At 46.8% G+C, this 19,373-nt stretch overlaps 2 protein-coding genes across 2 annotated transcripts; both read left to right on the top strand.

Moving 5' to 3' along the window:
* The first annotated feature begins 13,899 nt into the window (after nucleotides 1–13,899).
* Nucleotides 13,900–16,778, top strand: LOC149357218 (uncharacterized). The gene is made up of 4 exons (XM_089576537.1): nucleotides 13,900–14,251; nucleotides 15,275–15,451; nucleotides 15,604–15,740; nucleotides 16,765–16,778. The coding sequence occupies exons 1-4, from the start codon at nucleotides 14,061–14,063 to the stop codon at nucleotides 16,776–16,778; spliced, it is 519 nt and encodes a 172-aa protein (XP_089432663.1). The 5' UTR covers nucleotides 13,900–14,060.
* A 22-nt stretch (nucleotides 16,779–16,800) lies between these two features.
* Nucleotides 16,801–17,814, top strand: LOC149357217 (uncharacterized). The gene has a single exon (XM_089584479.1). It carries the CDS (start codon nucleotides 16,867–16,869, stop codon nucleotides 17,812–17,814), a length of 948 nt encoding a protein of 315 aa, XP_089440605.1. The 5' UTR covers nucleotides 16,801–16,866.
* Nucleotides 17,815–19,373: the final 1,559 nt, after the last annotated feature.

Genomic DNA, 19,373 nt, shown 5'->3' with positions numbered 1-19,373 from the left:
TGAACAAGTGTATGACCTTCCCTCTGAACACTCCTGACCACATACATATCAGGGCCATTGTTGGTTCTCTCTGACGGGTGGATCGCAATGCTGTTAGCCAAAATTTACTCCATACACTGATACAATAAAGACCTTGTGATGCCACTATTGTGCACTGCAGGAGAGTAATGCTCAATGTGATGCATTCACTTTAAAAGTAGTTTCCTTTAGTGTGCAATGAAATACAAAACCCGAACACTATATGTACACTCAAAATATGGCGTCTACAGTTCAGTGGAGGGCACCATACCATATCTAGGTGCTGAAATGTCGGCAAATGCCTGAAAGGACACTGAGGAGAAATCAAAGCTCTGTAACAGTAGAGTACCACATTCCAATAACAAAGGGCCTTCCTAAAATGAGAACAAAGCTTATGTACATCTCAGAGATTATTTGTTCAAAGAAGAGGTTCAAGCACACAAGATTACCAGGTGAACTGCGTCAGTAGGAAGGCTATTACAGCCCTTGGTTGGTTGGCAATAAGTTTATTGGTCTCACTTCAGTGGATCAGGTGAGGGTGTGTGAAGGGGGAGGGGTGTTGAACAGGATGGCGACGGGCCCTCAGGCCGCTCTAGATGACCGGGCATTGTTCGGCTGCGGTGACCTTTAAGGACCAGCCCATGATGTGAAGCTGTAGGTCTTCCTGTGAGCTGCACAGAGCAGCCTCCCATCGCTCCGGTGATTCAACCCCTTGGAATGAAAGTTTCAGTTTGTGTGGGCAAGTTTGATATGTGCGTTTAAAATCCGCTCTATTGCTGGGGTATAAGTGAGAGGTTGGAGATTTCTCCCCTCTATGTATGTATTGTGTGCACATGGAGGGTAAATTGTTTTTTTTTGAGCATGATTGAGGCAGTTTCAAAAATGGTAAGCAAGTCTGACTCCGAGTTTCCACGAAGAGAGTAGAAACTATTCATCACCAATATATTGGTAGAACAGGTCGCAAAATGTTGATGAAATTGGACTCAATGGAACTGCCTGTGCATAAAATTTGGAATTGGAACATGTTTGAAGAATTGGAAATAACAGCGCAACGAAAGAAGAGACAAGAGAAGGACCAGCGCTGACTAACAACCAAATGGTTTATTGCTACAAGTGAAGCAGCATATAAATGAAATGGTACGAGTAAAAACACGAGAAAAATATTCCGCACAACTGCATAATCACACAAATTTAGGCCCCCTGAAAAATTAGCCTTGTACAGCTTTGCTGGCTATTATCTCTTCAAGCTGAAGCAGAAGTCTGAAACCAAACCAAGTCAGATGGAAATAGGCTGCTATTTTTTTTCCCTCTATAATATTTTTTTTTCTGATTACTACCAAGTAATATCATTACTGCTGTATGGCATGTGGTGGCATCGTAATTAGTGCTAAGAAGTTATTGGGTGACATGTGCAACCAGAAAAGAAAGGGATGGAAAGCCTGCACACACGACTGTCAAGGAGAAAGGTTTCTAACATGAGAGCATTAAGGCTGCCATTAAGCAGAAAACCCAGTGTTATCGAGCCGGCATTGTGTCAAAAAACCCGCTTCACATGTGTACGTCTGCAGTGAAAGTCATTGAAACGAGGATTTGTAATTTGAATCAAATGTCAGCACATGTCTGAAACTACTTTAATAGATTTTACATACAAAAATTTTTAATAAATTTCTGTATGCCTTGAAACCCATGACCCCTGGGTCGCCAGCCAGGTACGCTACTAACTAGGCCATGTAGGCACATTGACTTTGCTGAGGTACAAAGGGGGAGGGAGTGATGGGTGGGTGCTGTTGGCTTAATTTGAAGCTTAGTAATGTAATTACTGCAGTGAACTAGAGATGTGCCAATTAGTGAAAACTAATTACAGTAACTAAGCAAACAAGGGAAGGGGAATAAGGGGCTCGTTATAAATATGACAGAAGCCAATTACAGTAACGTTATGAAGGTGAACTGTAAGAGTTCAAAAACAAGAATGTGGAACCTGTGTTGAGATAATTGTGATAAATGTGTGAACATGCATGAATGAAGAACAGTGACTGTGTGTGCGAAGAGAAACGGCTGCAGGAAGCCATAAACACTGTCGCGTCGTACCCATGAATGCTGAGCTTAAGTGCCCCCCTACATTTTTGGGGAGCAAGATAAGTTGCTATGCCTCTTAGGCATTGCAAATTGTCTAAAAGGAGTGAGATGTCTTTTACATGCACAGCGAAAAGTATGTGGAAGCCAGCATTGGCAAAATAATTTATTTTCATCACTGTCCTTCATGCATCGTAGAATTCATTATGCAGCCTAACTGTGAATCATTACCTCGTGCAACATTTTATATTGACGATTATGTCTCGTGTACGAAGATAAGAATTTTTTTGGGACAGACCCGCCTTTCATAAACATTTGACAGTGGCGTACATGCATATTAGTGTTGCCGAGTTTGCAAATAGAAGTAGCCAGCAGTCACCTTTTCTAAACAGAAAAATTGCAGCATGTACACTGACCCCCCAATCAGAGAATTTCGCGACAAAGAAGCCAGAACTTCTTTGCAAGATGAGAATCTAAATGCTGTCGCATTAAGAGTGTTGCTAAAAGACTTTAAAGCTTACCGATGGTATTCTGTTCTTTGCCCAGCAGCTTAAATGGGCTCCCCTTTGTTGCGCAAAGCTACTGAGTCTCTGGGCACATGTCAAAGTCAGTCAAGCACCTTTCTGAGAGACTGATGATACTGATGAAGCACTGTGTGTGGATGGACAGGCGGTTAACGATGGCAAGATGTACTAAATGAAAAACAAATGCATCACTTTAAAAGGATTACACACGGTGTCGTCAGTGTCGCTGAAGATCGTAGGGTCGCGCTGACGGACGGCACTGGAACAGATATGACAGGCTGGGCAGGTTGGGCTGGGGTGTCGGACGTCGTGGTAGAGCCTGGTAGCCTGGGCATCGCGGCATAGATCCAGGGGGAGAACAAGCAGCACCTCCACCAAGTGTAATGTGGGGACTAGCACAGTTAGTATGGACGGCCACAGTCCTTGTTCCAGCGGTGCTGCGCAGCAGGCCGGCGTTCAGAAGTGCAAACCCGAACTTCGTCAGCTTCGCCTTCCTTCTTCTTTCTCGCCTTCATCGGCGCTAGCTGCTGGGTCATCAAACCCCAACCCTCTTTCTTATATAGTGAAGAAAATGGAAATTGTATTTAGCGAGATGAAATTACACAGTAACTGTCTCCATATCTACCCATCATCCATTTGTAGAGAAAGGGAAAGAGGTGCAGTAGTGAAGAAAATGAAAATTGTATTTGAGGAAAGGAAATTACACACTAACTGTCTGGCATATCTTGGTGGAATGAAATTTAACGAATTGAAATTACACAGTAACTGTCTCCATATCTACCCATCATCCATTTGTAGAGAAAGGGAAAGAGGTGCAGTAGTGAAGAAAATGAAAATTGTATTTGAGGAAAGGAAATTACACACTAACTGTCTCGCATATCTTGGTGGAATGAAATTTAGCGAAATGAAATTACACAGTAACTGTCTCCATATCTACCCATCATACATTTGTAGAGAAAGGGAAAGAGGTGCAGTAGTGAAGAAAATGAAAATTGTATTTGAGGAAAGGATATTACACACTAACTGTCTCGCATATCTTGGTGGAATGAAATTTAGCAAAATGAAATTACACAGTAACTGTCTCCATATCTACCCATCATCCATTTGTAGAGAAAGGGAAATAGGTGCAGTAGTGAAGAAAATGAAAATTGTATTTGAGGAAAGGAAATTACACACTAACTGTCTGGCATATCTTGGTGGAATGAAATTTAGCGAAATGAAATTACACAGTAACTGTCTCCATATCTACCCATCATCCATTTGTAGAAAAAGGGAAAGAGGTGCAGTAGTGAAGAAAATGAAAATTGTATTTGAGGAAAGGAAATTACACACTAACTGTCTCGCATATCTTGGTGGAATGAAATTTAGCAAAATGAAATTACACAGTAACTGTCTCCATATCTACCCATCATCCATTTGTAGAGAAAGGGAAAGAGGCGCAGTAGTGAAGAAAATGAAAATTGTATTTGAGGAAAGGAAATTACACACTAACTGTCTGGCATATCTTGGTGGAATGAAATTTAGCGAAATGAAATTACACAGTAACTGTCTCCATATCTACCCATCATCCATTTGTAGAGAAAGGGAAAGAGGTGCAGTAGTGAAGAAAATGAAAATTGTATTTGAGGAAAGGAAATTACACACTAACTGTCTGGCATATCTTGGTGGAATGAAATTTAGCGAAATGAAATTACACAGTAACTGTCTCCATATCTACCCATCATCCATTTGTAGAGAAAGGGAAAGAGGTGCAGTAGTGAAGAAAATGAAAATTGTATTTGAGGAAAGGAAATTACACACTAACTGTCTGGCATATCTTGGTGGACAGCCCCGCATCCGTTTGTAAAGGGGGGGAGGAAGTGGGAGTGAAAGAAGAAAGACAAAGAGGTGCAGTAGTGAAGAAAATGAAAATTGTATTTGAGGAAAGGAAATTACACACTAACTGTCTGGCATATCTTGGTGGACAGCCCCGCATCCGTTTGTAAAGGGGGGGAGGAAGTGGGAGTGAAAGAAGAAAGACAAAGAGGTGCAGTAGTGAAGAAAATGAAAATGTATTTGAGGAAAGGAAATTATGCAGTAACTGTCTCCCAGTGGACACCAGTCATCATCTGTTTGTAGAGGAAAGGAAAAGTGGGAGTGAAAGAGGAAATTGGCTTGCCAGGCTACCAGATGGCTTACTGCTTACTCTGGGAATCTTCTTGGACTTGAAAAAGGCATTCGATACTGTGCAACACGATATCCTTTTTAAGAAGCTTGCTGTGTACGGTGTCCGAGGTGTAGCGAAGAATTTAATTACATCATATCTCTCAAATTGGTATTAGTATGTATGCGTAGACAGTGGTATCAATGAAATTAAAAGTCGAATATGGTGTCTCTCAAGGATCAATCTTAGGACCCCTCTTATTTCTTGTATACATAAATGATATAACATCAATACCAAACTCCCCTGAAATAGTAATTTATGCTGACGACACAAATATCTTCTTCACTGGCACCACAAAAGAGGGCATAGAATCATCAGCTAACAGTTACCTCCTGCATCTTTCCAGATGGCTTAAAAGCAACCGGCTGAGTTTAAACACATGCAAAACCAAATACATAATTTTTAAGCCAGCAAATAAAAGAGACCCCTACTGTGTTCATCTGAAATTTGAGGACACGCTACTGGAAGAGACCCCTACTGTGTTCATCTGAAATTTGAGGACACGCTACTGGAAGAAGTCACAGAGCAAAAGTTCTTGGGCGTATGGTTTACAGAGTACCTTACATGGAATACTCACGTTAACAAATTGAAAAGTGAGCTATCTCGAGTTACTGGCTGCATGTATAAAATACAAAATATACTACCCACCTGGTTGAAGCAAGCATTATAAATTCACTTTTTTATTCAAAACTCAGTTACGGCATTCTAGTACGGCATTCTACGACAGCTTCAAACTACAACAAACTAATCATGATACAAAAGAAAATATTGAGAATGTGTGAAAACTATATTGGTGACAAACGAGGACTCCGAACAAAACCGCTCTTCATTAAACACAGCATGCTTAAAGCAGATCAAGTTTATTATTTCAAACTACTTCAGTGGATTTATAAAAATAGGCTGCACACAATACCTGTAGACTGTTGCACTTCATACCCAATATGTAGACCACACCATCTCAAGCCCGCCACAAGAACTAATTACGAAAGGGAAACATTGAATTATCAAACAATTAACATATTAAACAGTGATCACTTTAATGTACAATACCCACAATCCTTCCACAACTTCAAAAAGAACTGTAAAAAGCTATTAGTGGGCAGTGACATTGCATTCTCTTTTTGTTAACTTGCGCTCATCCCTGATAACACATGTAACTTTAGCTACATTGCATTATGTTATGTTATTTCTATTATTTATGTTATATTATGTTATGTTATTTCTCTCTTCGGTTGTAAAATATATTTGCCATTGTTTCAGCATGTACCCTACACATCAGTCTAAACCTTGTTTTTTTTCTGAAATGCTTCTATGTACTGATCTACTGCATATGCGATTTATTTTTCGGACCAATGAATTGTGGTTTTTCTTTTCTTTGATTGGCTTCTGATGTAAGCCAATTTTGTTATTACATAATACCTATTGCATATGTCTTTTCTGCCTCCTTAAAATATACCATGTTCAAGAAAAACTAACGCTTTGAAGACATGTGATCTGAATAATTGAATTTTTTTTGCTTTCTGTTGTGTGCTAAAAATATGTTTAGCAAATATGTGTGTAAATGACACGTCATGCTGCCTTGAACTGTGGGGGCGCAGAGGCTCTGTCAGGCATTTTGCCTTTACCTCTGCTCCCTACACAGAGAGAATCCGTGAAACAATAAAAAAAAAGACAAAGAGGTGCAGTAGTGAAGAAAATGAAAATTGTATTTGAGGAAAGGAAATTGCATATCTTGATTTCAGAAAACAGCACTTGAAAAACCGGAATGCAGTTTATTCGTATGCACAGACCTTCCCGATTCCTGCTTCGAGTCCGGCGTTCTCTTGCTGATGCAGAGGCTGAACAAATGAGACGATAAAATGCAGAAGCAGCAAAGGCTGTAAGGCGCCACAGGGTGAGCTCTCCACCTTCCGTGAATTTTAAAACGAGTGCTGTGCCACCTGCACTGAGCATCGGCTTTACATGGGGAAGGTGCTTGGACCCAGGTAGCTAACTAGCATGGAGCGCATGAGGCAACTGCAAAAGCAAGCTTTCTTTTAAAGCCTCTAAGCTTAAAACATTTTTACAGGTGATGCTGCAGAGACGCCTGAAGGAGGTGAATGTTGTGGACAAGGTGCTTGATGTCCTTTGGTATTTTGGAAGCTTGTGAGTAAACAGTCGCAGCGACAAAATTTATTGGTCGCATGTTTAGTTCCTCTCGATTCTGGGATAGAAGCTCGGATAGCAGTCAATGACAGCAGCGCTTCCGTGAAACCGGAGAGCCGCACGTAGTTCAGGCACATTCGCGGGGAAGTGATCGGTGACTCGGCGTCACTCAGTACGACTTCCGCGGTTCATGAGCACACCGAGTAAATGTCTGACAAAAGGGGCTGGTATTATGTCTTGTGTAGGAGTCCTCTGAACACAACGCACGCAGATGGCCGGACATCGGAAGCCTTCTTACCGCTCTGGAGCAGTTCTTCTGCACCCGCCGCGGTGGCTCAGTGGCTACGGCACTCGGCTGCTGGCCCGAAAGACGCGGGTTCGATCCCGGCCGCGGCGGCTGAATTTCGATGAAGGCGAAATTCTAGAGGCCCATGTGCTGTGCGATGTCAGTGCACGTTAAAGAACCCCAGGTGGTCGAAACTTCCGGAGCCCTTCACTACGGCGTCCCTCATAGCCTCAGTTGCTTTGGGACGTTAAACCCCAATAAACCAACCAACCAGTTCTTCTGCACAAAGGTGGTCGTATAGATTGTCACAACGGCTGCTTGTAAGGGAGCAGACTGGGCTAGTTGTTCACTTTTGAACTGTGCATGCCATGTTGACAAAATTCGACACGAGAGCACCTGCTAGCTTACACTTGATAGCCCGTGCTTTGTCAGTATCGTGTCTCTTTTTCATGTCAGCATCTGACAACACAGCGCATGGTGCAAAAATTTGTGAGCTGTTTTGGTCAGGATCGGGTTTGGTCAGTATCACCCTGACGCAAGTGCAAATTTCACATCATCCGCGATCATCCTGCGTTTTTTCAGGATGCACTTCGTCCAAGAATTTTGCAGGTCAACCTAAGATTAAAGTATGAAACGTTATATTGACACGAGGGTTGGACGGAGAAGAGGAAAAAGATCGCAGCCGCAAGAAGTAGACGACGCTGAAGTGGAGGTCCGTTTTCTCTGGTGCCCTCGTTCAGCCGCTGCAGTTACTTTTCTGTGTAGCAACTGTTACACATCTGGTGGAGCAGTGCGGGGTACGCTTCCCGACCTGCGTACGCCTACGAGATAAAGACGGAACTCACACCGGTCCATCAGCGCCCAAGCCGCCGCCTCCGCGGTGAGTCGCCTGAGTTCGGGCCTCTTGCCAACCCGACGAGGATGACGCAGCCTCGACCGGTGGTCCCACCGGAAATGGCCACAGACAGTAGGTCCCCGGCGCCCATCCTCTACCACACGCCGCGAACACCGCCATCTTTTCACGGTGACGTGTACGAAGATGCGGAAGACTGGCTAGACACCTTCGAGCGGGTCGCCCGCTACAACGGCTGGAGCGACGACCGTAAGCTGCATAACGTGTATTTTGCGCTCGAGGACTCCGCTAGGACATGGTACGAGAACCACGAGAGCAACCTGTCCACCTGGGAGGCATTTCGCCAAAATCTCCTAGCTACATTCCCCAACGCAGACCGCCGGGAGAAAGCTGAAGCTGCGCTTCGCTCCCGTAACCAGCGGACTAACGAAAGCGTCCGCATGTATGTGGAGGACATGACACGCCTCTTCAAGCGTGCTGACCCATCCATGGCGGAGGAGACGAAGCTTCGCCACCTAATGCGCGGGGTCAAGCAGGAGCTTTTCGCCGGTCTTGTGCGCAGTCCACCGCGTACTGTTGCCGAATTCCTCACGGAAGCGACTACCATGGAGACGACGCTCCTGCAACGAGCCCGGCAGTACAATCGGGATGTAAGCACGCTTGGGCCCGCTGTTTCTTCGATGCCGCTAGGGAGTGATGCGGCCGTTTTACGGGACCTAATCAGGTCGATCGTCAGGGAGGAATTACAAGCCCTCCAGCTGCCTCCCAGCGCGCCGTCTGTTACATCGCTGTCTGAAGTCGTCCGGGACGAGGTGCGCCTAGCAGCACAGCAGCAACAACTGCCTGAGATCCCAAGACAGACTGAGGTCAGACCTACCTATGCGTCTGTCCTCTGCCGGGCCCCAACGTCAGGCTACGACGTGAATACCGCGACTCACGCAGCGCAGCCGTCTGGTCTTTCCCGTGTGCCTGATCGACCAGCTTACCAGCGGCCACGGAAGTGTGATGTGTGGCGTGCACCGGACCGGCGGCCCCTTTGCTACCACTGTGGTGAGGCGGGACATCTTTACAGGGCCTGCCCGTACCGCCGAGTGGGTCTGCGTGGTTTTGCGCCCGACGACCCTTGCCCCCGGAATGGCGAACGACCATTCGAAATTGAAGCTCATCTGTCGGCCCGTCAGAGGCCTGGGACATACGGTCGCTACGATCCTAGGTCGTCATCTCCGCTGCGTTACCGTTCCCCAAGCCCTCGCCGAGACGCCGGCTACCCTGAGCGGCGTTCTCCCAGTCCACATCGGGAAAACTAATTCCAGCGGTCTCCGGAGGCAAGGCCGCTGCTGTCGGGAAAACTGAAGATCCTCCGCCGCCGATATACCGATACGCTGATTCCTCACCGGGGCAGGGTAGCGACAGCATCCGACGCGCTACTTCTGATTTGTGTGTGACGATTGACGGAACTGACACCATCGCTTTACTTGATACTGGTGCTGACTATTCAGTGATGAGCCACACCCTCGCCCAGGAATTGAGCAAAGTTTTGACACCATGGTTGGGCCCTAGCATTCGCACAGCTGGAGGTCACCTCATTAGCCCGGCCGGAAGGTGCACAGCCCGAGTCTGCATCCGCGGTTTCGTCTACGTGGGTGAATTCGTCGTCTTGAGCGAGTGTTCGAGAGATTTGATTCTGGGCCTCGACTTTCTACAGGCAAACGGTGCTGTGATCGATCTCCGCGAGGCGCGAGTCAGATTTTCGACGAAGCAAGCCGTGGCGCAGAGTGACACAGAAGGCCCAGGAGTCAACGCTCTGCGTATAGTCGAAGACGACGTAATGCTGCCACCACGGTCCAGTGTTAGTGAGGAACGACTCGTTTCACGACTACGAAGGTATTGCGGACAGTCACCCTTCGCTGTTGCTCGAGAAGGGTGTCTATCGCGCGCGGTCTTGTCGAACTGAATGACGGCTGTGCGACAGTTTTTCTGACGAATTTCACGAATGAAATTCAGCACCTCGCCAAGGGAACGGCCGTCGCCTTTCTCGACGACGTGGATAGGTTGCCGAATCTGTGCCCCGTACAGGTGAATCTTCACGACGATGCCGCACCAAGTAACGCCCTTCAGAAGGTTAAAATCAACCCGGAGTTGTCACCTCATCAGAAGAACCTTCTGTCGTCGCTGCTACTTGATTTTAAAGATTGCTTCGCGGCGAGCTCCAAGGTCGGACGTACGCCGGTAGCCAAGCATCGCATTGTCACCGATTCGACAACGCCACCAGTTTGTCAGCGTCCATACCGCGTTTCGCCTAAAGAGCGCGAAGCTATTAAAACGCAAGTCGATGAAATGCTTGCAGACGATGTTATACAGCCGTCAACAAGTCCGTGGGCGTCGCCGGTGGTCCTGGTGAAAAAGAAAGACAACACGTTGCGATTCTGTGTTGATTACAGGAAACTGAATAATGTTACCAAAAAGGACGTATACCCACTCCCGAGGATCGATGATGCCCTCGACCGACTCCGGGACGCCAGGTTCTTCTCTTCCTTAGATCTGAAAAGCGGATATTGGCAGATCGAGGTGGACGAGCGAGACCGCGAGAAAACGGCTTTCGTGACACCCGACGGTCTGTACGAATTTAAGGTGCTCCCATTTGGACTTTGCTCCGCTCCGGCCACATTTCAACGCATGATGGACACTGTTTTAGCTGGTTTGAAGTGGCAGTCGTGCCTTGTGTACCTGGACGACGTGGTCATCTTTTCGTCTAGCTTCGAACAACACTTGCAGCGATTGCGCATTGTCCTTCAAGCCCTCCAGTCTGCACAACTAACTATCAAGCCAGAGAAATGCCATTTCGCCTTCGAGGAGCTCCGTTTCTTAGGACATGTTGTCAGCGCACAAGGTGTTCTTCCAGACCCCGACAAGACTACCGCCGTCTCCCGTTTCCCACGCCCAACCGACAAGAAGGCCCTCCGACGTTTTTTGGGCCTCTGCTCGTATTACCGCCGCTTTGTTAAAGATTTTTCTCGCCTAGCTGAGCCATTGACTGCCTTGACTCGAGATGACACACCCTTCGTATGGGGAAGTGCCCAAGACGCAGCCTTCGAGGAACTCCGCTGCCGCCTTCAAAGTCCACCAATACTAGCTCATTTCGACGAGAATGCAGAGACTGATGTCCACACTGACGCCAGCAATGTCGGCCTCGGAGCGATCCTCGTACAGTGGCAGGACGGCGCAGAGCGAGTAATCGCTTATGCGAGCCCACTTTCTCGATCGGAACGGAACTATTCGACGACAGAAAAGGAGTGCCTTGCCGTCATCTGGGCTCTGAGTAAGTTTCGACCTTACATCTACGGCCGACCGTTTCGTGTTGTCAGCGATCATCACTCGCTATGCTGGCTAGCCAGCATTCAAGACCCTTCCGGCCGGTTGGCTAGATGGAGCCTCCGTTTACAGGAGTACGACGTTACGGTCGTCTATAAATCGGGTCGGCAGCACCAAGACGCGGACTGTTTATCACGTGCGCCCGTGGAACCGGCTACGCAAGACATCACCGAAGATTGCCCTACTCTTTGTGCCATTAGCATCTCCCGTATGGCGCAGCTTCAACGAGCAGATTCTGAGTTGGCGCCACTCGTTAAGTATCTGGAGGGTTTGAATGCTCATGTACCTCGTGTGTTTCGCCGTGGACTACAGTCCTTCATTCTGCGGCGTGGAGTCCTCTACAAGCGCAACTTTGACAGCAACAAGGAGACGTTTCTGCTTGTTGTGCCATCCCAGTTACGCTCCGAAATCTTAAGCGCTTGTCATGATGAACCATCCGCCGGCCACTTGGGGGTCAGTCGCACACTGGCAAAGATTCGGCTTAAGTATTACTGGCCCAATTTACTACAATCCGTGCGTAGATACGTAACAACATGCCGGGATTGCCAACGGCGCAAATCTCCTCCTCTAAAGCCAGCAGGCTTTCTGCAGCCCATAGCACCACCAAAGACCCCTTTTCAGCAAATTGGCATAGACCTCCTCGGCCCTTTTCCGAAGTCGTCCAGAGGAAAACGGTGGATTGCGGTCGCGACAGATTATTTGACCCGATACGCTGAGACCGCGTCACTTGCAAACGGTACTGCTGCTGAAGTCGCCGACTTCTTCGTCCACAACATCGTCCTGCGTCATGGCGCTCCTGCAGCTATCATTACTGACCGTGGAGCTGCATTTACGGCCCGCTTCACTCAGGCTGTACTCAAGCTCACGCACACCAGCCATAGACGTACAACGGCCTACCACCCGCAGACAAACGGCTTGGTGGAACGCTTCAACAGGACCTTGACCGACATGCTTTCCATGTATATTGATATCGAGCACAAGACATGGGACGAAATTCTTCCATACGCAACATTCGCGTATAATACCGCGCAGCAAGAGACGACGCAGTTCACTCCGTTCGAATTAGTCTTCGGTCGACAGGTTACCACCCCCCTGGATGCTATGCTACCCGTGGACCCCCCTGACAGTGAGAGTGAACTTGATGTCGACGTCGCCACCTATGTTCAGCGTGCGGAAGAATAAGCGCGGCAACTGGCCAGACACCGCATTCATCGTCAGCAGCAGATCGATGCTGACCGCTACAACCTTGGACGCCGCTACGTCACCTACAACCCAGGCGACTATGTGTGGGTTTGGACGCCCGTTCGTCGCCGCGGGCTGTCCGAAAAGTTACTGCGCCGCTACTTCGGCCCTTACCTTGTTGTCCGCCGCCTCAGCGACGTAACGTACGAAGTTGCACCAGCCTCGCCAGCTCGTTCATCGCACAACGGCAAGCGCAGCGACGTTGTGCATGTGGTGCGAATGAAGCCTAAAGAATGAAGCCGTACTACGAGCGACCCCCCGAGTGACTTTCCGGCTGCATGCAGTAATATTCCGTGATGTCAGACTCGTGGTGCAACTCTTGAACACTTTTTCTTCGGTCTGACGGTACCACCGCATCGGGGCGATGCTCCTGAAGAGGGGGCAGTGACACGAGGATTGGACGGAGAAGAGGAAAAAGATCGCAGCCGCAAGAAGTAGACGACGCTGAAGTGGAGGTCCGTTTTCTCTGGTGCCCTCGTTCAGCCGCTGCAGTTACTTTTCTGTGTAGCAACTGTTACAATATCACGGTCAGATATGTGGTACAGCTCGGAAATCGACGGCTCTGCGCAGATACACAGTCGACAGTTATGCAAGGAGCACCGCAGACGCGCCAGACATATCGAGTGCCGCCGAGTCATCGATCACTTCCCCGCGAATGTGGCTGAACTACGTGCAGCTCTCCGGTTTCACGGAAGCGCTGCTGTCATTGACTGCTATCCGAGCTTATATCTCAGAATCGAGGGGAACTAAACATGTGACCAACTTTCGTCGCTGTGCCTGTTTTCTCGGCCGGCTCGAGCAGCGCTAACAAGCAAACTGGCATTCGTTTACGACGTAGCATCGTGCGGCTGTTGCGCTCGGCGACTTAGCGGCCGAATCTCCAATGCACGCGCATTTCAAACGGCAGTCTGAATGTGACACCCGAAGGAAACGTGCTTGCGGAGCAGGAGTTCGTCTGCTACATGCACCTCAATCATGGCGGCCGGCGGTGGCGCGGCTGCGTGCCAGTGCATACAAAGCAACTAGGCTGTCACGGATCTAGCAAATTATAAATTTGAAAGTGGGCCTCCTGCTGTGAAACCAGGAACGTTTGTGCCCATAGAGACGAGCAATGGCGAAAGGAGAGAAGCCATAGACGAATTTAGGTAGGACAGGTAGCTGAACGAGGGAGTAGTTCCCATAGGCACCCTGCATTGAAGTTTACTGCTACATGTGGCGCCACCTAGCGGATCCCGAGTGCAATCAGTGAGGCGGCCCAGAAGCGCCCGGCGTGTATGTCGTTGCGTGTGCGTTTCCTTCGGCGTGTGTATTTTCATCTCAGTGTGCGTGATTTGCACAGCTTCGATGGCGACAGTGAGCTCGTGCGATGGTTCAACTACCATGGATGCAAAGAAGAAGAATAAGCGCAGGTACTGCTGTGTGAAAGATTGTCACAATCGCGAAGGGGCCCCAACCGTCAAAATGTATCGCTTTCCGGGAAAACCCTGGGAAAAAGAACGACGAGAGAAGTGGATAGCGGCTGTGCGTCGCGTCAAGTAAGTGAATTTTGTTAGTTTGTGAGTCCGATGGTGTGCAGACGCAAGAATAAAACACGATTGCGGCGAACGGGGAAGAAAACGAGCTGTCATACGCGGGCCGCCGCACGCTGGTTAGAGCGCCTGCTTTTAGTGCGTGCTCCGCGCTTTAAAATTTGCCTATTAGCGGTGTACGTGCTGTGCACGAGGGGCACTGTTCGTTGTTTTTAAGGACAGAGCACCACGATGCTTTTAAGGACAAACCTGCGAATTCGTGGTATGGCATTTCGGCCGCATTTCGTTCCGAGAAAAATGACCGTGGGCTGCGCTATCCGGACCTCTACTACGGCGTCTCTTCGGGACGTTAAACCCAACATACGACCAAGACGTAGAAGTGAGAACTTCGGAGCACGATAATAATCGGTGAATACCGGTCGTGGGGTGTGGAGCGAGTCGCACCGTTGTGTGTGGTGATCCGTAAGATTATGCGCGTGGGGGATATGCACGACACTGGGTGCCAAGTTACTCGCCCAAAAACACCTGCGCCGACTGTTCAAGCCATGACTTTTGATTTTTAGATGCAATAGTATAATTATGACGTCGTTTCGAAAACTTCTGTTGGGTCTATCGAAGCCGTTTCATAAAATGCAAGGAGGCTGCTCATAGTTTGACTCGTTACGTGCTGTTCAACCTGCGCTCTTGGTCAGACGAAGCTTTTTCCTTAAACTTTGCATCTGTTTAACTGGTACAAAGTGAACAGCAGCCCACTGGATAGCATCGCACTGGATAGCAACTAGTTTTGAGATTACCAGTCTTGTTTAAAGTACTGCAACAAAATAGAGGGCTGGATAAAGCCACTTCAGTGTCATATTAAGCATGGTCAGCTGCTGCACTGAGTTCGTATATCTATGTTAAAATATTTACCTACTCTCTGGCATACTTTTCAAGTAGCTAACATTCAGCGTATGGCGAGATTGCTTGTTCTAGCCCATCACATTTTCCAGCATGAAGATCCTGCTCCTTATTGCCTATGCTTTATTCCAGTGGTGAAGACTCCTCAAATTGGTGCCCAAATAAGGATTCAAGGATTTGTAGCAAACACTTTGTAAATGAGGAGAAAAGTACCATCGAGACTCATCCAGGTTACCTGCCAACAATATTTCCACCAGTCTACAAGAAGCAACCAGTGCAGCCTGCTGCTCAGCTGGCAAGATTCAAAAGGTATCTCCATTACTGTGTAATGAGCTTATCACTTTAGGCTTGTTTTTATTTCAAGGCTGAAAGGAATTTATATCTAGAATTGCATGCAGGTATGTGCTGTGCAAAGTCGCGCAGTTTTATAAAGCTAACACCATCTCATTATATTGGTGCAGGTGGAGACAGAGGGCATCTATGCGTTCATCTGTCACAGCAGCGAGCAGCACCCTCTCTTCTGCATCGCCTCAGGGGACAGATGAGGTCGATTCCAGCTGCCCTGCTCTGATTGTGCCTACAGCAATGGACACATCGAGTGCTCCAGTTGAACATGAAGGCCTCGACTTATTATGTGCTGCTGCTGAACTTCACACTGCTCCTAAATCTGTGGCAAGTTCCCAGCAAACGATCAAAATTATATTTACTAAAATATATGAAATCACTGCTTCTCTTGTGGCAAATAATGCTTGCAAACTTGCATCAAGCGTACCTAAAAGGCACACCTGCGTGTTTAAAACACCTCATTTTATTTGGATGTTTTCTTCTCTGTATTGATGCATAAGGTGTTGGAATACTGGGTCACTACATGGTATCCACCTACGACTGCTAAATAATTTATAATTGAATTTCTTCTTGCCACCATTTCGGTTTATCAACTGAACAATGGCTGTGATGTTTGAGGTGTTTAGCTCACGTGAGGTATGAAAAAATTGCAACTTATGATACATCTTTTGTTTTACAAACGCTCTTGATACAATGCATAAGGCACCCGGCTTCAAGAGCTGGAAAGCTCTTGAAGCCGGGTGCCTTAAGCATTGTATTAAGATTAAGTATTGGGCGTTATATTGCAGTTTTTCTTCATGCCTCACGTGACTTATTCTTGTAAAATGTCACAGCCATCGTTGGGTTGATTAAACCGAAACAGATATTCAGTTATAAATTATTTACCGGTCCAGGGGAAATAACACGCAGTTATTCATGTATACTAATGCCTAACACATCATTTGAAAACAGAAAACATGCAGCAAAAGTATGGTGTTGCTCATTTAATATGCTGTTGTGCGATTATGATTTGTTGTCTCAGTTATATAATGCCTAATGTCTCACCGGTGTGTATTATGCATTTGAATGTTTTCTTTCTAGATAGGAAAAATGCTAAATGCTAAAACACCTATGTGCTATGCTTTGAGTACATATTGAAGAGCCGTAGGTAGTTAGCCTGGCACCCTCCCTCTATGCCATCTCTTCTAGCCTATATATTATATATATTATATATTAGGTTACATATTCCGACAATAAGAATACATTGTGTTTTCTATCCCTTTTTCAACATCTTGCAGGAAATTCAGACTGAAGATGGAGGCAATTTTGCTGGCAGTTTTTCTGTCTTTATCAGCTGCATCCACGGGTCGGAGGCATCCACCCAAGTCTCGCACCGAGAGATGCAGGACTGTGGCACACAACAGAAACCAGATGTTGCGAACAAGCACAGTGGCCCCAGCCACAGAACAAGCTACTTTGCTGGATATGATAGTCTAGCAAAGTCCAGCAGTGCTCTGGAGGACCTATGCAATGTCAGCCATGTTGTGTTTTCATTGCTATTGAGTATGCTGCCGGTGCATTCAGAGAGAAAATGTGACATTTCAATGCAAAACAGGCTGCTTATCTTCTTGCTCAAACTTAAGCTGGGAATCAGTTACTCGTCTCTTGCTGTTCTGTTTTCAGTCAATGAAACCTCAGTGTCACGGCACTTTAAAAGTGTTCTGAAGAGTCTCTCATTTGCGACTAAAAAATGGATTTTTCGTCCCCCCGCCGCAGTAATCCAGGCTACAATGCCAGAGACTTTTAAAAAACACTACCCTGGCTGTACCATGATTATTGACTGTACCGAAGTGCGCACCGAACAGCCACCAACTGTGCAGCAAGAGCGTACCCTATATTCAAACTACAAGGGAGGCTACACTCTGAAGTTTCTCGTCGCAATAACACCTGGTGGAATGATTTGTTTCCGTTCAAGTGCTTATGGGGGCAGGGTCTCTGACGCACACATTACTGTGGATTCTGGCTTCCTAAGCATTGTTGAACCTGGAGACATTGTATTAGCCGACAAAGGATTCCCAGGTATTCGCACAGCTTTGGAGGGCCAGAATTGTGTGCTTGTTATGCCTCCATTTTTGCATGGTGGCCAGTTTACACCTGAGGAGGTCAGAGATACATACAATATTGCACAGATTAGAATTCACGTTGAAAGGATGATTCAAAGAATTAAGACTTATAACATACTGAACACCCGAGTGCCAACGGAATTAATTCCTTGCATGACTGAAGTTTTTCACATGTGCTGCATACTAGCAAATTTTCAGCTGCCAATAATAAGCCGGAAGGAATGATTAAGAGAGTTTTTGAGTGCTGAAGGAACTCAGTAACTAAAGATGCATGTCGTTGTTTGGTTTTGGTTTTATGGGGTTTAACGTCCCAAAGCGACTAAGGTATATGAGAGACTCCGTAGTGGAGGGCTCCGGAAATTTGATCACCTGGGGTTCTTTAACGTGCACTGACATCGCACAGTACACGGGCCTCTAGAATTTCTCCTCCAAAGAAATTCGACCGCCCCGGCCGGGATCGAACCCGCGTCTTTCGGGTCAGCCTTAGTCGCTTTGGGACGTTAAACCCCATAAAACCAAAACCAAACAACGACATGCATCTTTAGTTACTGAGTTCCTTCAGCACTCAAAACTGTGTTAATCATTGCGATACATTGCTGTACATTGGGATGTTGTGTTTGGGTGGCTATGCCAAGGTTGTGTTCATTTTTTTTTCTTTGTCATTGTATGCGTGCAGCTATTCAATGCCTGGTTTTGTAGTGCATATGAAGGTTGGATGACGTGCGGCTTTAATGGTAGCAATAGTGCCTCCTATTCACAAATACTCTGCACAAGTGGAGAGAGGGCCATCTACAGTCATGTGGGCTTGGCTGTAGGGCATTCAAGTGGCATGTCGTTGTGTTTGTGATTTTTGTCCATGATTGTACAGCCTTTGTTCAAAATTTAGAGCTTAGGGGGTTAGCTTCTAGGCCATGTAGTGAGGTTCTTGTGGCAGTAGTGGAAGTCCGACACATTGGAGGGGCAGTACCAGAGATATTTTCAGGAAATTTAGAATGCTGGGGATGCATGACGAACCACGCAGTGGGACTCGGAAGCATACATCCTGGGTACTAAACTTTTGACAGAGGCTGTACATTGCGATATTGTGTTTGGGTGGCTATGCCAAGGTTGTGTTCATTTTTTTTGCTGTGGCATTGTATGCGTGCAGCTATTCAATGCCTGGTTTTGTAGTGCATATGAAGGTTGGATGACGTGCGGCTTTAATGGTAGCAATAGTGCCTCCTATTCACAAATACTCTGCACAAGTGGAGAGAGGGCCATCTACAGTCATGTGGGCTTGGCTGTAGGGCATTCAAGTGGCATGGTGTTGCTCAGCTAATCAGAGCTCTAACAAGCCCGCAGCTAATATACCGCATAGTGCGTATGTTTAATTTTTGCTCATCGTGCCGTTAACCGCTGTACCTGCACCAGATTTTCGCGGCCACAAGACTATATGCTGAAGCTTTGTTTGTTCCAAGATCATTTGGTTTGAAATAAAACCACATTCCTGTTGTAATTGTGTTAAGTGTATTAGTATTAGTTCAGTGTTTTGATCCTTAAAAGTTGTCACACCAACTGGCCTTCAACTATGCTCTCACAAGTGTATTATGCTCTGTGTATTAGGCAGTTATTTGTTAGGAATGCTTTCTATCAATTGAGATCTGTGCTGTTGTAGTAACAGGACAGAGTGTGTGTGCTAAATGCTATCATGCAACATTTCATGCCTTGATGTCTCATGCTGTAGAGAGGGGCTATCTTGAAGACAAGCACCGCATTCAGCATTCAAGTTTATTGTGCATTTGTAT

Source organism: Amblyomma mixtum, chromosome 3 (genome assembly GCF_055824585.1).
Source record: "Amblyomma mixtum isolate Tamu chromosome 3, ASM5582458v1, whole genome shotgun sequence".
NCBI lineage: Eukaryota > Metazoa > Arthropoda > Arachnida > Ixodida > Ixodidae > Amblyomma > Amblyomma mixtum.
The sequence above is the reverse complement of the archived record's forward strand: the minus strand, read 5'-3'. Positions and strand labels throughout refer to the sequence as shown.

Coding starts and splice junctions, on each gene's coding strand:
- LOC149357217 (XM_089584479.1), top strand. CDS start 16,867: ATGCAGGACTGTGGCACACAACAGAAACCAGATGTTGCGAACAAGCAC.
- LOC149357218 (XM_089576537.1), top strand. CDS start 14,061: ATGGCGACAGTGAGCTCGTGCGATGGTTCAACTACCATGGATGCAAAG. Junction 14,252..15,274: donor GCGGCTGTGCGTCGCGTCAA/GTAAGTGAATTT, acceptor GCTTTATTCCAG/TGGTGAAGACTCCTCAAATT. Junction 15,452..15,603: donor CAGCTGGCAAGATTCAAAAG/GTATCTCCATTA, acceptor ATATTGGTGCAG/GTGGAGACAGAGGGCATCTA.